Raw genomic sequence first — 26,493 nt, forward strand, 5'->3', positions numbered from 1 at the left:
TAAAGGATTGTGAATTTTTCTCTGAAAATACTTAAAAAATAAAATCTGAAGCGTTGATTATTATGTTGGAAAACAAAATTAATAGAGATATGTAATTTCATTAAGTAAGGAAATGACTAGTATGAGCACGGGTAAGATTTTTACTTCCTTTTACAAAAAAGGAAGTATTGTATTCGCGAAAATGTTTTCAGTCAAAAATCGACCTTAATTTCCATTTTGCTCATCCCCGAATGAATGTTGAGTTTTTTTTCGACTCGGACCTCTCATGGATATGTGCCTAAGAATATATAGGCACGCGAAATATCCATTTTGACGATTCCCGAGTTAATTACGACGAGTTTTCTCATGACGGTCTGTATGTACGTATGGTCGGATGTGAGTATGTATGTCGCATAACTCAAGAATGGTATGTCCTAGAAAATTGAAATTTGGTACGTAGACTCCTAGTGGGGTCTAGTTGTGCACCTACCCTTTTGGTTGCATTCGGGTTTTTCTAAAGCAGTCTGTTGCCCCTTTTTGGGGGGAAATCATTGTTAATTTCGATGTAAACTCAAGTGGTGTTACAATTTGGTGGACACTTGGCAATATATCGCCAGTCTTTTTGTCGATTTTTTTTTTTTTAAATCTGGTTTCACTTTGGCCACTGTTAGTGATATTTAGAGAGTAAACTATTGAATCATATTAAAATTGCCAGTAATGGGAAAATGACATTACATTGGAGCAAAAGGAAGTCATGTGATGCGCACATCAGCTCGGTTTTTTTTTCTTTTTGTCGAAAAATTACAAATAAACTCAATTGTTATCGTTTTTTTTATAACTTGGATAGTTGTTTAGGTGTGATGTTGCAGTTATAGTTCATGGAAATAACAAACTCTCACGGTGTTAGAAATCAGAAATTGCACGTTTTAACCTGTTAATTTTTCATAAACTTTCACTATGATGTACGTATATACTCGTACATTTTTTGACATAATTTTGAATACGCTAGTTTGACCACTTATGGTCACACTCGCTTAGTTATGTGCTTACTAAAAACTAGTAATGCTGATGTCAGCTAAATTCAATCATTTTTAGGAAGTATACAGAAAAAGTTTTCAACAATAGTAAATCACCTATTTTTTTTAACAATATAATCAAATTTAAAAACTCTTGACTTACCAGTTCAAGCAACATTACAATTAAGAAGGAGATAACTGACAAATCACTTTTGAAAGGTTCGCCTTAACGGGAAAAATAAACGAGCTGATGTGTGCATCACATGACTTCCTTCTACTCCAATTTAATGTCATCTCCCCATTACTGGCAATTTTAATGTGATGCAATAGTTTACTTTCTAAATTTCACCAACAGTGGCCAAATTGAAACAGTGGCGAATTGAAAAAAATGTAAAAATGTAATGATTCGTTACTAGCTTCATACCGTAGCAGACAAGCTGGTTTCGTTTTTATCCTAATTAAAGCGCCACCTATAGGTACTTTCCGTTCCCAATAAAAGGATTACAGGCGGAACATTTGTTTAAACACTTCGCACTTTAATAGCCATACAGAGAAGGGTTTAGACTCCATGTTAAAAAAAGTTTAACAGATATCTAAATCTTTTTAAACATGTGAAGATTAATTTCATATTTTGGAAATTCTTCAAATTTGTATATTCTTAAATGTCGTGTTTTCATTTCTAAATCAATACTATTTTGTTCTTTATACTTATTGCTATTTTTGTTTTATGAGTAAGGAAGAATATCGTTTTTTAATCACGTCAAAACGGCGCGTTTTCAATTCTTTGACTTAAAACATAAAACATATGCAAGTAACGACTGTTTCTCATTCTTATTACTGACCCAGGCAACGCCGTGTATTTTTGCATTGGGTATATTGACATTTCAAATTCATTTGTTCAAGTTCCTTTATAAATGCGTAATTTTGAATGGAAAGATGTAGGTATTAGATGAAATAATGAAACATTAGTGTTTCAAAGAAAATATCTAGTTTGAGTGCCATATTTCCCCACCAGAAGCTCTTTGCTAACACGAAAGGCTCGATGCCTCTTAACAGATGCACTTAGAGCGCATCAACACTTGTCACAAGGTATTTCCGAGCTATGTTGACAACCATTACTCGAGTACTTTCGATAAATACCTAATGCGTAGCTGAAAACAAATGATTTTGCGTCAAAAAATAAACTTTGATATGTGCATTTGTTTATTAAGCCTAGTTAATGTATATTTTTCATACTTCGGTTCAATTCATGCATGGCAGACGAAATTTTATGTGCGATAAAGTGCTGAAAATATCAGTTTATTTTAAATTATACAGTGACTAAATAAGAAAGGAAATATGTGCTGTTTGTTGGATGATGTTTTTATTCGAAAAAAAAAAAACAATGCTTAAATTTGATTGAAATGAAGAATCTAAAATAATTTGTAGTCATGTTCTTTTAAATCTGTTTTCTTCAATCTGTATTCACTTGCGTACCTCTTAAATTATGTTTTTTTTAAAGGAGAATTCTATTCTATCCTTCGAAAGCCCATATCTTAAAATAATAACTAAATTCAATCAGTATGTTATCATTACTCTACTCAAAGGCAATTTTAAAAAAATCTTACGTTTTATCATGGGTTTAAAAGCTTTTACCCTGAGAGTAAAATAAAATTAACTCGTATTCCACTTTTCTCTCAAAAATACTATTTGCAGTGTACTTGTTTTTTTTTTCCTTGAACTTTCCACGTACTTCGGAAAAAATAATATTTTGTTACCTCAATCTCATTAAGATTTTTATAAAATCATGCTCCAAGAAAACTAGTGATAAAAGTAACTAAAATTAAAAATTTTAAAAAACCCCTACTGAGTCGCAAATGTAGCATTAAAAGGGAAAATTGCAAATCCTTTAAAAAAAAAAAAGCCTTATATTATTAAAATCAGTTACAAGTATTTTATTTGGAAACAAATAGAAACTGGCAACAGGTAAGCATTTTAAATTATTGTTAAAAATCTGCTTTAAAAAAGCGTCATAATTTGAATGCCATATAACATGGAAGTTTCAAACATATTCTATCAAACGCAGAAAAAAATTACTCTTTATTTTGGTACTAAATTTTAAAAATTTTAAACATGTTTCACTGTAAAAAACCTTTTTGAGGTTTTCAATTAATATCATCGTTAACTAATGTCATATGAAGACACAACCTAGCTAAGAGCACTCTCGATCAACTCTCCTCTGGAACAAAAAAATTTTTTTTTTCAAAATCGGTCCATCTGTTTAGGCGGTAGAGTGCCACAGATAGACACACAGATACACAGACAAGTCAAACTTATAACCCCCTTCCTTTGTGTGTCGGATGTTAAAAATAGTTAAAGATGTTTTGCAATAAAACGAAAGAAAGGAGCCAAACTGGCTTTATTGGCATGTTTATCTCTGACACAACCGATCATGTTCGATTCGATCGAATTCCATTCACCAATAGCTCAGCGAGAAATAACGTTCTTGGTAGAACGAAGGAAATTTATGACTACATTTCCGTCGAATCAATCTGAAGGGATTCCTTCAATCGAACAACCGATCATGTTCGATTCGATCGAATTCCATCCACCAATAGCTCAGCGAAAAATAACGTTCTTGGTAGAACGAAGGAAATTTATGACTACTGGCAAATAGAATTCGATAGAACCGAATACTATCGATTGTGCCAGAGATGAATGTGTCCGTCAAATCAGTTTTACAGATAAACATTGGCTTGTTTTTTCTTTTAGCAGAAGTGGTGTGTCAGACTACAGGTCAGTCTATGCTCGTCGATGAGCTAAATTTGACTTTCTTCTTTACTAATTGGAAAATCGAACATTTTTCAGGCCGATTGTAATACTATACCCAATAGGGTGGTTTAAAAATACTTGTAAAAGAACGTTTCTCCTAGATAACGGAACACCCCTCATTGTGGATAGTAATATACTGGAAGAATTTCAGCTTCTTATTTCAACTGAAAGAGGGTGCTCAACATTCTCCCCCAAATTTCATACATATGGGGTAAAAAAACGATGCCTCATATTACAATATACACTAGTAATATGCATATACATTGCAATAAAATAATTATTTACAAAAAAGCAGCTGCAGAAACTTAAATGTTTCTAATTTGTGATATTTTCTATGATACGGCTGATATTAAATTGAGGGGTCATTGAGCACCCTCTTAAAATTTTAGTAAGAAGCTAAAACTTTTACAGCATAATGCTAGTAGTAAGTCTAAAAAAATTGGGGATGGCCTGGACTCTAACCCAAAAAAAGTTTTTTTTGAACCACCATAATACATAGTCTCAAACTTTTTCACTGATGACCTTTTCTTATTACAACAAAGTCGTTGTCACAGAGTAAATCTGGAGGATTTTTTCTTATTTGACATTTGATTCTTAAAATAACAAGAGAGAGAACTTACTCTTGCGAAGTGTTTCATTTATTGCGAATTTTTAATCCTCCTTCATTTTAGACAGCACACATTATTTGCATGTGATAAAAAGTACTTTGTCCTTAGTGATTCCTTTGGAAAGGCTCTAAACTGTCACCTGCGTCATTAATAGAATGATGGATGGCCCCTGGCGAAATCACCATCGTAATCTAATTACAATGCTTGCCTTTTTTCTGATATGTTGTTCATAACTTGAGAAAGACTTTCTATGCATTAAAAGGGAAGATAAAAAAAAGACATGGGAGTGAGTGATTTGCGTAAAATAATACCTTCATTCTTGGGAGTTATTCATAAATCGTGTATTCCATTGTGTTGTATTTTTCATCGGGATGGACTGAATGATGCGATGATATGAATGATTTATTGTTTTACTTGGAAGATAATTGGGGCCGCATTGTCTTTCTTTTCTAGTAAGGCTTCAGTTCTAGATGTCAGAACTATTTACGAACAATTAAATGTCTTTCACATTTGTCACAGTTTTTTTTATGAATGATTTGTGTACTTTCGTGCAAGGATTTGCCGAAGATTTCAAATTTCTCACCATCGATGTGTTTGAGACACAAAGAGTCTATACAAACAGCTATACTATTTGTATATTAGTATTGAGCTTTCATTGAGCACAAATCTTCATTAAAACTTTTATAACAAGTTTATGTCTTGAGTTTCATCACTGTGTAATCTACATCAGTGGTGCCTAAACTACAGCCCGCGAACCACATGTGGCCCTCGAAACTTATACATGTGAACCGTTGTTCTGTACAATACTGTGAATCGAAAACGGTGTTCTGGAAACTTCCAAAACAAACAACCATCTTCATTCATCATTAAGGATAGTTGCTAAAAATGGAGCAAAATAATCGAAAATTGGTTTCTAAAAGGCATATGAAAACTTTGTATTGATAAAATAAGCATATAGTTATAAAGACAAGAATTCTTGGTTTGTAATTTTCCTTTCTTTTCCCATGCTACCTAGATAGAACTATTCACGACCTAAGTCTACATGTTGCATTATTCGAAGAAAATCTTTTGTCCAATCTCGTATACTAACTATATGTAAGCCATAAAGTGACTGAAATGGTAAATGACTTTAAGAAAATACTCATACCAAGGGTCTGGCCAGAGAAAACGTAGGTCCTGTTAAGCACACTTCACAAAATCTAATTGCGTGAAAAGGAACCTTCACAAAATTCTAAGTAGTTAAAAAGGAACCCTTCACAAAATTCTGATTAACCAAAAGTATCCTTCCCAAAATTTCGATTAACCAAATCAGACCTTTCATGGACTAATTTTTTAACAAATGAGTATGCAAACCAGAAATCTAATCTATATTGATGGATAACTTTTGTTTTTATTTTTAAAGTTCACAAAAGATATGATTTTTCACATTTTTATTTTAATTCACAAAAATAGGACCCTGTGAAAAATTCTGGACAGACCCCTGCATCCTGAAAAGGGCTATTGAATTCCGCATTATTAGCATGCATGCCGCAGTTTATTACTCAAACTAAACTTTTCAATGGTAATAGCTTTTTTTGTTAGGTCTAATGACCTATTTTGAGGTGAAAATTATACTGTTGGACACGGTTGCACTTCGAGAAATGTAAATGGTTTGTGAGAAAAATTGCAAACGAAAAACTATCGTGTATTATGCTGTCTTCCTGTACTTGATTCTTGGGCTTTAGGTTAATGAACCGGTATTAATGATTTTTTTTTCCTGCAGACTCTGAGCCAAAAAGCAAATAAAAGCAAAGTAATATTTAGAAGGAAGTACAGTGAAACCTGTGTAAGTTGACCACTTGCCGTGCATTACTTTAGTGGTCAAACTTAGACAGGTGGTCAACTTATAAAAGGTTTGTTATATAGTTCTCAGCCAAATTTCGTGCATATTGGTGGTCAACATAGACAGGTAATCAACTTACAAGAATGGTCAACTTTACAGGTTTTACTGTATGTGCAAAAAATCCGAACCGAATTATTGCGAAAAGATATCAACCCCATTATGTAATTGAAATGCTCAAAAATTAGCCTACCAAAAATGTTTCCTGTACGCAAATGTTGTCTGCGTTTGTATGGTTATAGGAATGAGTGCTTAGTTTCACTTCTTTATTCCGAGTAGCGATTTAATGTTATCAGCTACGTTTAAGGCAGTGTAACGCTCGGCTGTGTTTATGACAATTCTTATCCATTAAGGTGTACAAAAAGATTTTCGAAAGAAACTGTCTGCAACAGATACTGGTTATAGATTAACAAACAAGTACAGTCGAACCCGCTGACTGGAATAGCCAATTTGCCATGAAAAAGTATTATATTAATCGGGATATTCCATTACCCTAGATCAAAATAACAAATTACATCGGTTTTGTGATTGGAAAATTTATTGCATTAAGCGGGATATTCTTTTAACCGATATTCTAATAAGTCGGCTTGACTGTGTTAAATAATTTCATTACTGTCGGAAACATTGTGGTCAGCGTGTTATACGTTGGTACTGGTTTTCTTTGGAAAAAAAAACAATAAATACAATTTTTTAAAAATATAAACAAAAAAGATAAAAATTAAAAATGAGCTTCAGCACATTTAGCAAATTATTAAATTTAGGAATAAAACTGATGATCTTCAATTTATTTTACTGCCAAAGAATTTATCTTTTTCAATCAACCACATCTCCAAAAACTTCCATATGCCACTACTGAATAGAAAAAAGCAGACCTTGTAAAGACTGATTGTAAAATTTCATACTCATTTAGTTTGCAAATATACATCCCGTGAGAAACTTTTTTTATATAAATTCGGTTATACATTGCTTTTGATTGAATAAATAAATAAATGGCAAGTCTATGTACTCGATTTAAAGCAAATGTTAAGTGTCACTTTGTTTGTTTGTTTTTTTTTAAGTCTTATTTTCAAAATAATAAGCGGTAATATTTTTGAAATGTTTATTTCCTTCTTGAAAGCTCCGATACTGAGTTTTAAGGGCATTTTTGATTTTTAAACAAATGATTTCCGACAAAACAAACAGCGATGTGAACTGAGAATCCTTCATTACAACTTCCATTTTCTTTTTAAGGATCCTCGGAAAAAGTTGCATGTGAGCAGCGTAAACAAACCTTATTGAATTTGAGATGAAGCAAAAATAAATATATCTTTTTCTGGATCAATGACTCAATCTAAAATCAGCTTAGAAAATGGTGGAAAAAAGTTGGAAAGGGATGATGTCCGTCGGGGATGAAGGGTGTCGTGAAGCAAAAAATCGTTCTGCAGCTTCATTTTTCGATTAGCATCTGGCCTTTTTTTTTTTTTCCTCTTTAATTTCAAAACTACGCAGTAGTCAGTAGATGAGATTTCGTTTTCCCATCACTGCTTTTGTAATGAGACGAAAAAATAAAATTTCCACCCATTTTTTTCCTCGCTACGTTTTGTTATTTTCGTATGCGACGTTAGAATTGATTATTCTTTTCTCTCTGCGTGAGTACACTTGATTCTTTTACTTAAATTTGTTAAGAATTCTCGAAAATAAAATAGTATGAATAGAATAAAAGTTCAGAAACGATATATCTGGGTAAATTATTAATAGAATATAGAAGTTTAGAACTATTTACGAAAACTTTCGTGTAGAGAAGTATTATTTATGAAAAGATAAATCATCTCAGTGAAATTGAACTACATTTTAAGGCAGTACGTAAACTAAATTAAAAACACAAATAATTAAACGACTCAAATTGTGTAATTTTGCATTTGGAATTTGACTTTCAAAGGGTTGAACACCGAGTTAAAGACACCAAAAGTTAATACTTGTAATAAATCAGTAGTTGTAGGTTTGGTTTCATACTCCATTAATTAAGCTGGTGTTGTCAATCAGAGCATATGCGGCACACATAAGATAAATAATTATTATTTTAATCTTAGTTTTAGCTGCCAGTTGTTAAAATTACCCGATTAAACTCTTGTGAATTAGGGTGCAGTTTAGAACAGCTATGAATCTTTTCTCATTGCGAATTTAGCACCTTCTCATTTATAATCATAACCCCTCTTTACTTAACTCGTGTACCTTTTTATTCCGAAATGGTTTTGGAGATCTTTTGAGTCGGACTACTGATTTTATTATGGTCAGTCAATTATTAAAGCAGAGGCTATAAAACAGATTCTGAAATCGTTGTCCCCGAACTGCCTTCTTGAGTTCTTCAAAGATCGTATGAGGTAGTGAGAAGCAAAGGGATGCAAGTGGCAAAATTAAAAATTTGGAGATAACCAGTACAAATAGTAAGTGAACCTCTCATCTGTCAAGAGATTGTACTAGTAGCCCTGGTAGGTGCTGCTGTATAGCATGATTTACAAAAAAAAAGTCAATAAAAGCCTACCTAGGATCTGATCTTTAAACGCGTTTTACTCGAAACTTAAAATAGTCCACTTGCGTCCCTTTGCATCTCACTGCCTCATATGGGGATAGATCTGGACTATAAGGGGCGTGGTTCAAGACTTCCCACTTAAACTTCCACAAAAGTTCATTTTTTGCATTGGCTGTGTGTAGTTCCGGTAAACGTGCTGTCTTCCTGCTGTACGATAACGTTAGACCACACACCTAAAAAATGAAATTTTGCGGAAATTTGAGTGGGAAGTCTTGAACCACGCCCCTTATAGTCCAGAAAATAATAGTCCCTTTATAGTCCCCATATGAGCCCACATCTTTGGGAAACTCAGGAAGGCACTTCGGGGACAACGATTTCCTTTGGACGATGTCGTAAAGGAGTGCGTGCGTAATTGGTTCCAGCAGTGTCCAAAAGACTTTTGTGAGCACGGAATTATGCGACTAATTTCCCAGTGCGATAAGTGTTTAAACAATTTCAGTCAGTATTTTTGAAGAATGTCGAATAAAGTCTGCTTTATAGCCTCTGCTTCGTTATTTATTGACTGACTATCATAATTAAAACTTTTTGTGTTTAGCGTTCTTTATCCATATCCATCTGTGACCATCTCACACCAAAAACAAAAAAATGAATTGACTGATTTTCGGTGCTATCTAGAACCAGCTCTGCAAGATCTGACAAATTTCACACAATCTCGCTTTGCATTTTCATTCTGTGTATAAACGTTTTGTTCATATTACTGTATATGCCAGGGGTTCTTAAACTTTTTCGACTCGCTGCACACTTTAAAGAATTAAAAGTTTCTCACGGTACTCCAGAGTCCATCTCTATAATTTGAGGTACGTGCAAGTGCGCCAAATAAGACTACCCATAAGACGTTCAACCCATAATAAGTTCAAAACCGAATATTTCGTTCCTTTATGATTCAATTGCTGCAGCTTTTGCATTCTAAAGACGACTCATAAAAACTAAGAAAAAAATAAAACTAAGTGAACATTTAAGGGTTTTTTTTTCAGCATTCTTTTGCAAAAGCAAGGGGTTTTCGCCTTTATAGGAATATGGGCCAAAAAAAGGAAAGTTCTCACCTAACCTAACCTATACAGTCAATTCGCGATAACTCAAATCTAAAGAGACCGACAAAAAACTTCGACTTATCAGAAGTTCGGCTTAACGCTAATTTCGGTTTTCGACATTTTAATATTAAAAATCATCGAATATTTCAATTAATATGTACATATAACACACAAATTTTCAGGACTTAAAAGTTTTCAAGCACAATATGCGCAGTTTAATAAAAAATATTGAGAGAAAAGAAAATCAAAAGCATGGTTTTGCTTTCCATACTGCTGGAGCCACTTGAATAGAGCTGATTCTACTTCAGGAAAAGTGCACATTTTCATTCGTTTCAAATTCGGATTCATGGATTCTACCGCTTTAGGAGTTTCTCTTTTTCTTTTAATATCGTTGACAGAATACTTGCTTAGACATCTTTAATAGTAAAGAAAACTCACTCTGTCCCTCATGAATTTAGCAAATGATCGAACTAAAGAATGAAGAGTAACGCATCTTAACATCGGTCAGCCTTTGAATAAAGGTATATATAACAGTTGACTTGACAGCTTAAAAGCTAATTCGTTGTCCAGCAACATGGCAAAGTGTAAACAGTACAGTACAACAATACAAGCTAACTCATTTCCGCACGTGTAACTCATTTATCGCTCAACATGTGCTCTTCTTGCTTTAGAGATCTATTTTGCAGGAGTTGCAAGTGAAGGTAAATTAATTTTTCCCTCATAGTCACTTTTTTCCCCTTCGTTCTTTCGAAATAAATTTCGAGTCAACTTAAAAAAAAAACTTCGAGTTAAAGGAAGATAACTTCGAGGTAATGAGAATAATTAGCATAGAAATAAGGGCAAAGGGGTCGGGACTTGATAAAAACTCTGAGTTATAGTGCTAGTCAAGTTAGTGGACTTTGAGTTATCGCGAATTGACTGTATATTGATAACATGAATACTTAGCTGCACCCTTCGCCTCTTCTTACGGAGCCCAGTTTTGAGAACCCCTGGTTTAAGTGCATATAATTTTTTTAAGCAAAGTCGTAATTAATATTTATTATGCAGCACGTGTAGTCAACTCTGATATGTACGATTAAATAAAAATATTGAAACGAAATACACTTCAGATTTACCAGCAGCAACCTTTTTAGATTTAGTCATGGTCCCACACACCATATTCATTTTACGATTTATCCGCCTCCTGTAACATTTCACCTAGGATTTGAAATCATCATATATTCGGATTTCCCCACTCTTATGTAAAGTAGAACATTTTTAACAAAGTTCCGATCCAAGTATCTGCTTTGTGTGCTCTGGAAAAGCGTTTTCGATTCCAATAATATATTGACTTTTACCACCCACTCCAGTAACAGGCAAAGCAGCTATCTCTATTTCTGTCAGAGGGGAATGGATCACAGCTTTAAACGGAATCTTCAGTTCGCGTTAAAATTCAAGAGTGAAATGGAATACTCAGTCTGGATAAATCTTGGTGCGTCCCTACCTCCCTCTCCATCTTTAACGAAAGCTTGGTGAAATGTTGTGCAGACAAATAAAATCAGTGTTGTCTGAAAATGCTTTAAAAGTGTACTTATGTTTCTTTTTTTTTTAATTCCAGGGTTTTGGACTGTTTTGCAATGCTGAGAATATTTTCAATGCAAACAAGTATCTGTATTGCAAACCCGGTTGTAATGTATACAAGGGTGTTTAGGAAAAGTTATGAACAGTGGTTACTGTTTCCCAAATGTATGGAACTAACCATGCTTTGAATGAATATAATTTCTGCGCAGAAGAATATGCAAAGCGAAGTGAATTTTCTTATTTTTACAGTATTGAAATTTAGTATAAAATGCAATTAAAATTTTGAAAAAGAAAACTGAATTGTAAATTTTCTGGGTTATTGTTTTGCAAAACCAGACTCAAGAGGGGGGGGGGGAGTATCATGGCGCAGATTGCGCCATTATAATTTAAAGCGGGGGTTTTTTTTTGGAGGGGGGGGGGGTAGCTTTCTTTTTTTGGTGGAGTTCTGTTTGGAACATTTAGGGTGAGGGACCCATTGCTGTTGGGGGAAGGGTTTTTGTCCCATTGCTGTGGGGGGAAAGGGTTTTTGTGTATGATTTTGCATCGAAACGTTACTGATATTATTATTTAAACATGTGAATAAAAAAGTCTGACTGGGGATTGCTAATTTTCTGTTTTTTTTTATTTTTTTTTTAATATGTTCGCAATTTTCTAAACATAATGATGCTCATTGTACTTGCGTACTATACTGCCGTGGGCAGGTAGAGGGCGAAAACTGCGTGTTTTTTTTTTTTTTTTTTTTTTTTTTTTTTTTTTTTTTTTTGCCCTTTTGTCATCTGATGTACGTTAGCTCTATTGTACAAGCTTGCTTATTTGGTTTCCGCTGAAAAAAAAGCCGTACTTGTATAATTCCAACATTTCCCTGTTGTTACTATTTAGTCCAACACGCATTTCTTGAAATATCTCGAAAACTCAATTCTGCAGATACAGCATTTTGCCTGACCACGGCATTATACTGCTTTCAAAGTATGAATGGCGCACGTTTGAACTGCTCTTTGTAAAAGTTAATCTATAGGTATGGTGCCCCGCAATTATAAGGAACGAAATAAATATTAATTTGTTTGCTGGTGATTTATCTCCAAACCTTCCTCAAAGGTGTAAGACTAATTAATAATTCTGAGGGTCATACTGCCGTGGGCAGGTAAAGGGCAGTAACTGCACTTTTTTTTTGTGCATGTTTGTCATCTGTTGTACGTTTGCTTTATTGTACAAGCTTGCTTATTTGGTTACCGCTGAAAAAAAGAAGCGAAAGAGACGTCTAATTCCAACATTTCCATATTATTAGTATTGAATCCAACACACATTTCTTCAAATATCTCGGAAACTCATTTTTGCAGGCACTGCCTTTTTCCTGCTCACGGCAGCATAGCACGTTACATATAGCTGCCACATGTAAGTTGATAATTTTAATTTCGCAGAAACAATTTTTGAGATTTATGTTAATTTTCAGATTTTTATATCAATCTAAAATAACTATTTCAAAATGCTAATTAAGTTCATTTGAATTCTAATTTTCCTGCCTAATTTTCCCTACAGTGCTCGATCCAAAAATTTTAGTACCAAATTTCGAAAATGTTTGCTTAATCTGGCACTAAAGATGCTCAATTGGTTGCATTGCATCGAAGCAATGCTTTCAATACTAATTTTTTAACGTTTTTACGTCGTTTATTAGTACTGACGGTTGCATTTGTTAATCTATTCTAATATTTTTGAATTCATTGAATATGAATTATTTTTGAAACTGATTGAACAAGATACTTATTATGTGTCTTAAATTAAAAAAAAAATATTTCCGCCCTAAAACCAATATGCATTTAATCATTAGCTTAGTACGTTTTAAACACTTTATACAAACAGTTGAAATGGTAGATCGGGTAAACCTGAATCATTTTTTGCATAACATTTGTTTCATTTTCCTATAGTATACATCTATTCCCATGCTCTTCAAGTTGTCTTTCCTGTTAGCAAATTATTCATCTGGACGTCTGGCAAACTCTCTTTATTTCAATTACGGGACATAAACTCCTAATCATTGTTTACAACAACGAAATATTAAGTAGTGCTTCTCATTCATTGCCAAGCTAAAAATATTCTGCTTTCAACTCTTAATTTCGACTGGGTAAAAATGCCTTTTGTGTTATTGCAGTATGAACTAAACAATTGAAAATATTTGCCTGTCGATAGTGTCATTTTTCCTTTTTTTAAATATTGTTGCAGAGTTTTTTCAACGTTTGTACAAGCGTTTTTCACGCCTTAAAAATGAAAAATTAACTTCAAAAATTTAGTCAAGCTTATTTTAACGTTTTATGCAATAATTTATCTTCGTTGAAAATTTAAAAAAAAAAGCCTTTTTTGGAGCAATTAAGAAGATTGCTTATTGATACCCCTTCAATCCAAGGGCGCCCATATGGGAGAGAGGCAAATGGGGGCTCAAGCCCCCCCCCCCCCCCCTCCTCTTGAAATTAGAACTTCCTTGCTCTTAGTACTTTTTACTGTACTGAAGTCGGTTTTTTTATAAAGAAAATAGCCTGCTGAAAAATTTTGCGTATGGGTGCCCTTGTTTCGATCACCAGTGACGTTTATGTGTCATACTGTATCGATTTATGTTGCCTTTGTGTTTGGACAGACCAATCACATGACGCTTTTGAATTTTGTTCAATATCTACTACAAAAATTATCGTAAATCACTTTTCTTCTGGGGAAGAAAAAAACATTTTATATCAGAAAAATTAATACCTTTCTGTGTTAGAAGTAAACGTATGAATTCACTGTATTTAGTGTATAGTTTAGCTTAATACGAAAACTACATATTTTATATTTTTAACCTTGTGTTATAATTGGGAAAATAACGGTTTTACCCCACCCATGGAGCAAAACCTTCATTTTGTAACACTTGACGGAAACCTATTATTGTATACATTATTTTTGTATATCAGTTATGTGTATAAATGTATCCAAACTCAAAACAATGCCTCTCAAATGTCAGAAGTGTTCAAGACGAAAAATGTTATGACATGATATACCAATTTATGCTCTCTGAAATGAAAAAAAAAATAATAATAATGAGGTGACCAAACCTTTTCTCAAATCAGAGGGAGGGCCGCACCTTATATTAAAATGATTTTCGCAGTCCAGAACACATATAACATTGCAAAATATTTTAAAAATTTCTAAATAAATCGGGAAAACGTGGAAAAGGAAATAGAACTACAAACCTAGAATTGTTGTTATCGTTAGTTGGCGCTCATTTTATTAATTTTATTAGTTTTCTCAACGCTAATTTCAGTCGATTTAGCTCCAAATTCATGACATTGTGAATAATAATAGCGTTGAATTTCTGACATTGAGAAATACAACGCGCTGCACACGCTAGCTCCGCTGGGCGCATGTGGTCAGGGCCGCGGAGAGCCAAGGTTATGTTGCCTTGGCTCTCCGCGGGTCAGTTATGTCGCCGGGCCCCTCCCGCCCACAGCAATCTTCACCAATTTATTCTTCCGCTCACTATCACTGAATCAAATGATGATTCTACTATTAATATTTATACGGATGGTTCCAAGACAGATGCAGGTACAGCATGCGCTTTCATCGCTTTGAAGGAAATCAACATTATCTTTTCAAGTTCTAAGACCCTTCGTCCAAACAACTCTGTTTTTCAGGCCGAAATCCAAGCCATACATCTCGCCATTGATTGGATTCAAGATCATTTCTCTATGGATCACTTTACTAACAATAAATTCCACATCAGATCCGATAGCTTATCGGCCATCAAAGCCCTCCTCAACTATGAACCCAAGTCCATGGTCATTTTTCAACTCCAGTCTAAATTGATTAATCTCCGTCATATTGTCACTATCTCCTGGATAAAAGGTCACTCCAATAATAGCGGAAACGACTTTGCCGCCCAACTCGCTAAAGATGCCACTAACTCAGCCACTGACCTCATTAATCCCTTCCCAATGAGTCAACTCAATAAAGACACCAATGAATTTCTCCTCAAAGACTGGCAATCATACTGGGACCATTCATCTAATGGTCGCTGGACGTATGATTTTCTCAACACTGTCTCTTTGTCTCGACTCCAAAGTTCTCCTTTAAACCAATTCACCACTAACCATGGGCTTACCCATTCTTACCTCTACACAAGAAACCTCCTTGAATCTCCCTACTGCATTTGTGGGGAACTTGGAGACTTTGAGCACTTCTTCTTCCACTGCAGATTTACCTCAAATTTCCATGTTGTGATTTCAAGTAATTTAAAAGCGCAATGGAAGCGTTTCATCTTCATCGATAAAGAGGCCTGCAGGAAAGCTCTTTCGCTTATTAACTTTCTTTTCCAAAATAAGCAACTTCTTTTTCCCGCCTTATCATAGAATTGGAACTGTTAGGCCATTGAATTCAGTTTATATGTAGTCACGAATTTTTTTGTAACCTGGATCATGTGTCACTATATGTTTTTGTCATGTACTTATGTTTTTGTTTTTGTTTTCTAATTAAATAAACACGTACGTCGTTCAGGGCAAACCAAACCGAGAAGATATTGCAATCATTCGGGTCCTGAAGGATGGCGCTTACACCCCCCTCCCAAAAAAAAAAGAAAAGAAGAGGAGGGAAAAGACGAAAAAAAAAGGTGGAGAAAAAAAAATGAAAACTGCTTACTAGAAAACAATTTGTCTATTTTAAGTGCTACAAGAGTAAATACCAAAAGAATAAATGTTTCACTTCTGTGGCGTTAATCACTTAACTTTTGATCTATTTATAAAGTTTAACAAACCTTGCATCAAAAATATCCAACGCGTGTGATGATCCTTCATTACTTTTCTTTATGAGTTCCAATAGTTCAGGAAGTTTCACAAAACTCAATGCGCGGCGAATACAGCAGCCATCTTTGTTTTGACTCTTGAACGTACGTACGAAAGGTTTACGCCAGAAAAATCATGGCGTTAATTTACCGCACGTTCGCGTTTTGGCAGCTGCCTTTTGCGTCCGGTAAGAAAGGGCAGAGACTAGCGAGTTTTGTTGCGTACGTAAAAGTGACGTCACGAGTGGGCGTTGCATGCGTTAAATTTTTACGTATTGGGCAGAGACTAGGCCTCTTAAGCATTTTTCAGAAACATATTCTATGAAACAAGTTGTAACTATCCGTGAGATGTTTTTTTTTATAGCCTTAAGTGGTGCTTCAGTCGCTGCAGGGATTCTATTTTGAAGTCGATGTAGGAGATTTGAAATGTGCGTCTAAAACTGAATTCCAAATACGCAATATTCCATCGTTACCAAGCGCTTAAATGGAATGATGCTAAATTGTTTTTTGTCTGCTTTTTATAAGAAATTTTTCTTGCTATAGAAATTTTTACATCTCATGCGTGAAAAATTGAAGTTTTTGTGAATAAGGATGGGTGTTTTATGTGCTCTAAGAAAGATGTCAACGAATAAAATTTCAAAAGATTTATTTTTTCGATTTGGAAAGAACGTAAATGGCGTATGACCTTTCCAGGAACCCGATGTTGCTTGCTTTATAGAGAAACGTTCCTCTTAATTTCTGAGTGATAGAGGTTTTGCAAAACATGCCTTCATCTGCTAAGCTGAAAGTGTTTTTGACGTTGAAAACATGTCTTTAGTCATTTGTGTGCATTTATGAATGTATGAATTTATTTGTGACATATTTTTAGTTATCATCCTCATACGTTACATGCATATTTTAAATGGTGCTGCTTTAGGAGCACTTCTTTTAGCAGACCTAGAGCGTTCAATAGCATCCATTGTTTCATGTAGCATCATAATCGGCGGATATTTTTACCACGAGAATTGTTACGCCCAGTTTCCCCACCAGATGGAGCCACCTAGACACTATTTGATGCGAAATTGCTCTAGGAATTTAAGATGGTCAAGAACACTATAAGCAAAACAAGGGCTTGAGGGATCTTTTACGTGCCGCATAATCATACGACATGCACATTGTCGATTTTCTGCATCTTGAAAATCCACCGATTGGAGTCAAGACCAAACCTGCTTTTGGTCATAAGAGACCAGCTTCTAACCACTACACCACTCTGTTGGGATATGTAAAATTATAATTAAGTATACACGGTGCAATAGTTGGAAAAATTATTTGGGAGATCTCACCTTGGAGTTTGGAGGAATGCACCAAACGAAAAGATGGTTTGAAACCAATTAACATTCCTTTGCATTATTTTGATTTTAGAGAACCTCCCGCCCCCTAAAGTGCAGCGCAGTGTATACAGTACTGTGATTGGGGGGGGGGATATTTGCGAAATAAAGAGTTTTTTGAAGGACTAGTATTTACTTTATAACATTTGCGAAAAAAAAATCGGTTTTTATTAACATAGGAATTTTAAATCATGTTGATGCAAATTCCTTTTACTTTTACAAAGCTAAAACAAAGCTACAAGTTAAAAGCACACTAGTTTGCTTGCTTTTGACCAAACGGTTCCAGTTACGGTTGATATGTAATTGATCATTATTTATTTTTTTATTTGAGTATACTTTTGAGTGTGTGTTGCTTATTGAGCTCCTTTCTGGATCGCCTGTCTTGCTCTTTTTTTTATTCACCAGACAAATCAGTGGCGAATACGCGAAAATAAGGGAATAATGTGTCACCTGATTGGAGAAGCAGAACTCAGCCCATGGTATCAGAACAAGTGATTTTAGAATAGCTGTGAAAAATTCAATTGTTTCGCTCGTTACTCAATTGCGACAACACATTCAATACTACTTTTTCAAACAGAAAATCTTATGTAATTTCGTAATATTTGATTAAAACAAAGAAATTGAAAACTAACCAATTAGTGTATGTGTGTTTATCAGGTTTTCCGAGATTGTTATGTTTTAGCTACGATCTTTAAAAGTAATTTAAGCATTTTATTTTTTTAAATAATGAAATGAGTACTTACCCTATATTACCTAATACAGAGTTGGAAATTATATATTCCAGGATGAACATAAATTGAGCATTAAATAGTCTATTATAGGAGAAACAATCAATTATGTTGTTTTTAATAAATGATTTCACAGATGAAAGTGTCTTTTTGAACGTGATTGTTCTCAAACACTTTTGTTTTTAACTTTCTCAATTTAGCTGATGACGTGAAGTACCCCATTTCTAATTTTTTCACCGAAATTCAAATAACTCAATGTATTATGACAAAACGAGCTGATGTGTGCATCACATGACTTCCTTTTACTCCAATTTTATGTCATTTCCACATTTTCGGCAATTTTAATGTGATTCAATTGTTTACTCTCTAAATATCACCAACAGTGGACAAAGTGAAACCAAATTTAAAAAAAAAAAAATCACCAAATTTATCGCCAAGTTGGCGACCAAACTTGGCGATATATCGCCAAGTGTCCGACATATTATAACACCACTTGAGTTTACATCGAAATTAATAATGATTTCCCCACAAAAAAGGGGCAAAAGACCCCCTTAAGAACATCCGAATGCAACCAAAAGAGAAGGTGCACAACTAGACCCCACTAGGAGTCTACGTGCCAAATTTCAACTTTCTAGGACATACCGTTTTTGAGTTATGCGAGATACATACTCACATACATACGTACATACGTACGTCACGAGAAAATTCGTTGTAATTAAGTCGGGGGTCGTCAAAATGGATATTTCGGGTGTCTCTACTTTTCTAGGCATATATCCACGTCTGGTTGTGTCGAAAAAAAAACTCAACATTAATTCGGGGGTGAGTAAAATGGAAATTAAGGCCGAATTTTGAGTGAAAAATTTTTCGCGAATAATATACTTCCTTTTTTGGAAAAGGAAGTAAAAATAAAAAGAAGAAATATTATAACCTATTGAGTACAGATTCATCTCCTTTCTTTCCATTATAGTGTATCCTGATTTCCATTCATATTTTACAAAAGGGCGACCATTGCTGTTTTTAAAATGTACGTCCCTGGAGTGTCATTTTGACCTTGTCTGCATCTGTCTTTTGACGGTCCTTTTATATTCATATCTTTACTCAGATTTAAACTCCTTACGACACGCTGTTTTGTCAGCTTTGAAGTGGTGCTTCAGTCACTTTAGGGATTCTAATTGAAGCTGACACAAAGCGTCTATTCTGAGAACGGCTTTTATCGTTAAGGGTTGGCTGGCGAAGTTCAAACATCGCCTAGGGAGTGCTTAACAGGAATAAATGATGCGTCTTCCTCGTTTTCTTTACCACAGATAAAATATTCCGGAGATTTTATTCTACAAGGCACAGAACTCGATGATGATGTAGGTGGTTCAAAGTCGCACAAACTTTTGAAAATATTATGAAAATGTTCGATTTAATTCGACGATTATTTTAAGTTCGGTTATTTGCATAAAATAGAATTTATCTCTATATATTTAACGTAATGATTTCTCTAGTAAAACCATTGCAGTTGTGATGAAAACCATTTTAATTTGACGATTTTTTCAAGTTCACTGATTTGCATATAATAGAATTTATCTCGATATATTTCAATATAATGATTTCTCCAGGAGCACCAATTCAGCTGTCATGAAAACCTTTTTAGAGCAATATCCACTTTTCATCAGAGTTGTTGAAAGTCAAAAACTTTTGAAATATTGCGAAAAGATTTTATTATTGACGTCAAGAAGCTGATCTCTATCGATTATTCGCATTTTCTTGATAATAGTCGTGTATCTCATCGAAAATCTCCGTAACGTGACCCATTATGTATACCAATTTTCATATTAATAGTTCATTTCGATTTCAATTTTTCTTCTTTTTTTTTCTTGTTGTATTATTAACAATGCTAGACACATGAGCGTTAAACGAAGTTAATATCTAAAAGATACAAATTACACTTGTGGCTACTCACCCCAGAAAAATAAAAAATAACAAGGAAAAAAGAAAAACAATACGTTTAAAAACATCAAAAATTCTGATCTGCTTGTGTGTCGAGAACGGGACTGCGGGACAAAACTTTGAAAAATAGAAACTTGAAATTATTTCCTTTTAAACGTGAGTTGTGTGTGTGTGTGTGTGTGTGTGTGTGTGTGTGTGTGTGTGTGTGTGTGTGTGTGTGTGTGTGTGTTTAAGCATTTCTACTTTACTTTTGATTTTCACCTTAAATTTTTGTTCGTGTAATGAGAAGTCGGATTTCTAAAGTTTAAGTTTCAAATTTTCGTGTGCATCTTTTGTTGCAAACTTTTGTTAAGGTTTCTTGAATTGACAAGAACAAATCTCAACTAACCTTATGAGCTAATCTCTAAAACTTAAATATCCTGTTAATTTAATGCATGTTTCTCGATGCGAACGAAATTTTGGAATTCGTTGATACAGTGAAACCTGTGTATAACATATAACAATACTGTCTATAACAATAAACCTGTCTATAACGATATTTTCCGTGGTCGCGCCAGCAATATGTCAGCATTAATAATCAAACTGTCTATAACGATAACCTGTCTATAACAATAAACCTGTCTATAACGATATTTTCCGTGGTCACGCCAGCAATATGGCAGCATTAATAATCAAACTGCCTATAACGATAACCTGTCTATAACAATACTTTTTTTTGGGTCCCAACAGTACCGTTGAAGACGGGTTTTACTGTAATTATGAGGGAAAATATCTGATCACCATATTCTGGCATTTCAAGGTAAATTTTGTCTTTTATTGAACAGATGAATTTTCTAAAAGTAAAACTGTTTCCTATTCGAAACAAAATAACGTAACATCTAATCTTTTTATCGATTATTTTCTTTTATTTATGCATTTTTCCATTTTACGTTAAACATTGCTGTTATTATTTTATAAGATTTATATATTTTCGTATTTTTATGTAGTGCATAGATATCATATTTTCTCTGTGCTCTATATTATATTAAAATGTTATCTTTGTACTAGTTAATCTTAAATTCCATTATTCAATATTTATACGCCCTTTTTTAAACTATACAAAAACGATAACTTTCTTTTTATTCTTCTTTCGGAAACAATGCTTGCCTTTCTTATGAAAATACTTTTCTCCCCAATTTTTTTCTTCTATAGTTGCATTTTATCATCCTTCCTGTTTTGTCTTCATAAACATAATGTTTTAGATCAGAACCATTGTTATGTAGCAGGCAAATTGCCAAAGGAAATATCGAAAATAAACTTATTCTTCTACAAAAACAAAAACGTTATGCAATGTAATTAAATTATAGTCTTACTCATAAGTTTTGTTGTTCGCTTATCTAACTTTCTTCTGTTAGATGATTCAATAGTTGTCTTTCATAATCCATACATGCTATAAGTTTTGTTCCCTTTACTACCATTTGAGCAATAAGAGTTATTGTAAGATTGTGAGATGGATGTGTGCTCTATCATGTTATTTTATTTCACACTAGCGGTACCCTCACGGCTTTGGGCTTAGTTGAAAATTAAAAGGTCATTTGGTTCGCCTGTATGTTTACAAATATTGGATGATGAATTTCTCGCCAATATGCTATGTTAATTTGCTCGTCCATGTTTTGGTAATTTGCTCGTCCATTTTATGGTAATTCGCTCGGTGTTGCTGCAGAAAAATTAAATCCACCAATGGTGGCTTAAAATTGGAAAAGAATAAGAACAAAATCGAATTTTCAAAAAATCGCTTCGAGGTGCACATCTCCATGCTGCCAAAGAATTTTGTGCCAGATTTCATTAAAATCAGCCGAACGGTCTAGGCGCTATGCGCGTCACAGAGTTCCAGACATTCAGCTTTATTATTAGTAAAGAAATAAGTTTTTAAGTTGTAGTACACGATAGTGATAAAAGTAATACAAATTAATATGTGTTTTCTTTCTTTCAATATGTACTAACACTCCTTATTGGACAAAAAATGATATATTTATTAAAATAGCTATTTTATCAGTCGAAATTTGTTTTATTATTTATTTACAATTTTTTTTTAATTTGTATTTTTGTTTTTGAAAATTAATGTTATTATTTCATTACTTTTTAGAAATTTTGTGTTTTTTCTTATTTATCCATCAGTAAAATGGACGGTAGCAGTTTTGTTTAATAAAATTCGTATATTGGTGATTTTTAGTCGCTTCAAAATCGTATTGAAAAAAAATCACCTGTCTAGTTATACACAAAAAATATAAACTTCAGTTAATGCTTCAAAGAGTCGCTAAAATTAAGGCAAAACAATAATGTCTCGACTGTTTCTTTACTTATATTGCTTTGGTCTTTGCTTACGATTCGATCTTTTAGAATTTTTCTCGCTCTAAAGCTTTTTCATATTTCTTGGAATTAAAACTGTAATATTTCAGCTATTCAAGCAGCATTAAAAAGTTTCAACTTCATGGTTTGCAATGCTACAGTATTAAGGAAGTCAGTGTTTTTTTCTTCCCTTTGGTGTAGATGTTAAGAAAAATGTCACAACTTAATTTTACAATGGAAGTTCTCAGGTATAATTTTGCATTTATAGTTATATTTATTAATTAATTTATTTATTCATTATTAATTCAGCTTAAAAAAATCAATTAGAAAGGTTATATGTCAATAGATCTCTTAGTTTTGAACAGTAGTTACATAACAAGGAGGGCGCGTGTTGTTTTTTTTTTTTTTTCGTTGAAATCTTGCTTTCAAGTTGCTTACAATACTTAAACAACTGGAAAATTTAAAAATGCATGCCTATAGATGTATAATAAATTTATTAGTGTAGTAATATTTATATACATGTGACGCGTGTAGAATTATCGATGTTTTTACATTGATCAATAGATTATGCAACAATTTTGGATAAAACAGGTCTTAGCAAACAAGCCATGAAAGGATTCAAAAAAAAAAAAAAAAACAGGAATGATGTTAAGATACAAAAAAACTGAAAAAGTAAATAACGTTCTGGAACATTGGGGATTTGGAGCTATGCGGGAGCAGCAAACGGGTGCTTGAATGACCCAGAAAAGGGAAAAATAGTTAGTTTAAAAAAATGCAGTTTTTTTTATGCTTTTATTGAATGAAATAGCTTTCCATACGTAGTTCAACTTTGTGATTTGTTCAAAAATCCTCTTTCGAGACTATTCTGTGAAAAACAGAAGTCATTCAATATTTCAAAAGGAACTAGCGATTTCATAACAACCAACAAACTATGAGAATGCAATTCAAAGATTTATTTTAGAAGTAAAATCCTAAGAAAAAAGGATGAAAAGAAATAGTCTAGAGAGAGAGCTTTGCCTAGCCCTTGATGACTAATAATCCTTCTATTTTGAAAAAAAGACTTGAACGTTCTTTGCTTTTGTTAACATGGTATCCTGCTTATTGGCGACAGATGAAATGGCAATAAATTTGACTGGTAGCAGTGTGACATTACAAACACTTGAAGCTAATGTTTGAATAGTTTCATTAGTAGTTAGTACTAGTAGTTAGTAGATAGTTAGCACTTCGTTCTTTGTTTGATTCAACTCGAAGTCCAATCATTTAAAAAAATAGTGTTTAAAGTTAGAGTTGTATTTACTTGAAATATTTTTAAGCAAACAAAAATACGTTTTGAACCTTTTAAAAACTGTATATAGTTTTAAAAAATAATTTATTTCAAAAAACGTCCTTTCGAGCTGCTAAGTGCAGTCAGAATATTAGATCAAAGAAATTTCACTTAGATTCGCATCTCTATTTGGAACTGACGATTGCTGAGCCATTTATAAAACTTTTTTTTTAAATGAGCTTGTTACATTAACATGCTACATAAAAATTTAATCATTTTACATAGAGCAAGGGTATCGTTAAATCAAGAAGCGTAGACATTCAATGCAGTCAAATCAGTGAAGTATATAATTAAATTGAGGAAATCGTTAAATCGGAGTTATGCTGTATTTTGAGGGGAAGATATCATTTTAAACTTTAAATTGCTAAAGGCAGGTTGATAAATCGCCATGTTAAATAAACAGGAAGTTTCGGAAAACTGATAAATTGGTATACAAGCAAATTATAGTACTTTTTTTTCTTTTTTTTTTCTTAAGTTCACTTGTTTTTAGCCTAGGAATTATTTTTTAATAAATATTCGATGCGAAAGAATCAACTGTTTTTAGGTCGTCTTAGAATAACTTGTATTAATTTAAAAATGCGCTTTTAGTTTTAATTCTTATGTACAGTAGCAACTGCCTTTATGTTCTTGAAATCTTAGATATTTAGGCGCCTGAGAGACAGCCTACAGGGAAAATTCAGTGTAACATGACATTTGAAAAATTCTTTTTCTAAAAAAACTAGAAGCCAAGGCATGCTTTTTAGTCACCCGGGGCTACGTGTTTTCCGGGTTTGTCGGTCCCACGTGACGGTTCATCTAATAAGTCACACGCGCAAAAATGTCTCACTCAACCGAAAATCTTGATTCTCCAAGTTGCCACTCTGCGAATTGATAAAAAATTTAATAGCAAAAAAAATATAAATAAATAAAATTGAGTTGCCAAACGTTTCTGACAATGAAATTGTTTCCCTCAAACAAAAGTACTACTTTTTGTCACTAAATTGACAGAATAAGTAAAATAATAATAATAATAATAATAACAACATGGAGCGAGAAAAAAAATTCATTTTTCCATTATTTAATTTGTAATTATTTATTTATTTTTTTAATGTCCGATTTTGGAAATGAGCCTAGTTCTTTATGACGTCACAAGTGAAGTACTTTGGCGCGCTGCTCCACTGGCACGCTGAAGCAGTTCTACGATATGATAATCAAGAAGCGAATTAAATATTGCTATCTTCGCTTGCTATCAACTATATCGTTGCCAGTGCATGTGAGTAAAGAAGCGCTCTGTGCTAATGGCATCAGTGAATGGCATTTCATTACTTGTGATATCATGTGCAGATTGAATCTACGCACTGCTTAAAGTAATTGTAAAAAATGATTACATTTTGTCAAATTATTTTTAAAATGGATGAATCCTACATTTTTAAGCATGCTGTTTCAGAATTTTTTTTTTTTTTTTTTTTTAAGTTTTGGAAACAATACAATTTTATGCACTTGTTTTACAAATGATTTTTTCATTTATGCTCGATACATTTAATGCCAATAAAAACTCTCCTTGTAAATAAAATGGGAAACTAAAATTTGAAAGTGCAACTAACTTCTATTTTAGTTCTCTCGAAGCCATTACCTGAAAAATCTCTTTTTTACTTTACATGTAATGTACGGATCAAGTGACTATGATTTCTAGCGCTGTTTCCACGGCATCTTTCTTGTTCGTTTTTCTAAACGCCTTTCTCTTGTTTGTTTTCACATCCTGTTTTACAATACTTCGAGAAAAATCTAGAAAAGTTCAGAAAACATTTTTTTCCGCTTCGAGTCTTTTGCTAAGACTTCTTTTCACATTTTTTAGGAAAAAGTTTCTTTTAAAAAAAAAGTTGTATTAGGTCTTTTAATGTAGGACTTGGGTTTTATTATTTTTTTTTCAAAGGCTGAAAGTAGCCTTGAAGTACCCGAGGCAAAAGGCAAAAGGTTTTTATTCGTATATGAAATCATTTAACTCAATGCCTAAAGAAAAAACGGTATTGTCTCCAGGCTTAAAAAAAATGAAATCCACAATTTAGAACTCACATTATTGGAAGAATTATATATTTAAATATATTCTGTGTAGACTTATTTATGTTTTCATGTGTTTTGTGGAGTAATGGTTTTCTAGTTATGATTTTCAGTTAAAAAAAAAAAAAAAAAAAACTTGGACTGTTGTTATGTCTCTTTGCTTAGCAATTCAAAACACAAGGCAATAATATATTTAAATACATTCATTGTAGATTTTTTCCGTTCGGTGTTCTGTAAAAACCGAGATGTTTGGATGTGCAAATTAAACCTTATTTGTTAGAATCGTTGCACTTCTTTACTAAACTAATACTGACAATCATAATTAAGCATTTTTTCTTGCTAACTACTTTCATGATCATAAAAATTTAGGATATATTTTATCCAGTGAAGGATGTAGTGTCTTAGCGGTTTCCTTGCAAAATATTTTAAAGGACTCTTTTCAAGAAATAATCAATGTTCGGCCCCCCTTTTTGATAACCCCTCAGTTCCTGATGTCCTCTCATCATGCGCCCTTACATCACCG

General features: G+C 33.3%; 1 protein-coding gene across 1 annotated transcript; it reads left to right on the top strand.

Annotated features, from left to right (window-relative positions):
• The first annotated feature begins 14,869 nt into the window (after positions 1–14,869).
• On the top strand, positions 14,870–15,823 carry LOC129223201 (uncharacterized). The gene has a single exon (XM_054857768.1). It carries the CDS (start codon positions 14,870–14,872, stop codon positions 15,821–15,823), a length of 954 nt encoding a protein of 317 aa, XP_054713743.1.
• Positions 15,824–26,493: the final 10,670 nt, after the last annotated feature.

Source organism: Uloborus diversus, chromosome 5 (genome assembly GCF_026930045.1).
Source record: "Uloborus diversus isolate 005 chromosome 5, Udiv.v.3.1, whole genome shotgun sequence".
Taxonomy (NCBI): domain Eukaryota; kingdom Metazoa; phylum Arthropoda; class Arachnida; order Araneae; family Uloboridae; genus Uloborus; species Uloborus diversus.

Coding starts and splice junctions, on each gene's coding strand:
- LOC129223201 (XM_054857768.1), top strand. CDS start 14,870: ATGTTGCCTTGGCTCTCCGCGGGTCAGTTATGTCGCCGGGCCCCTCCC.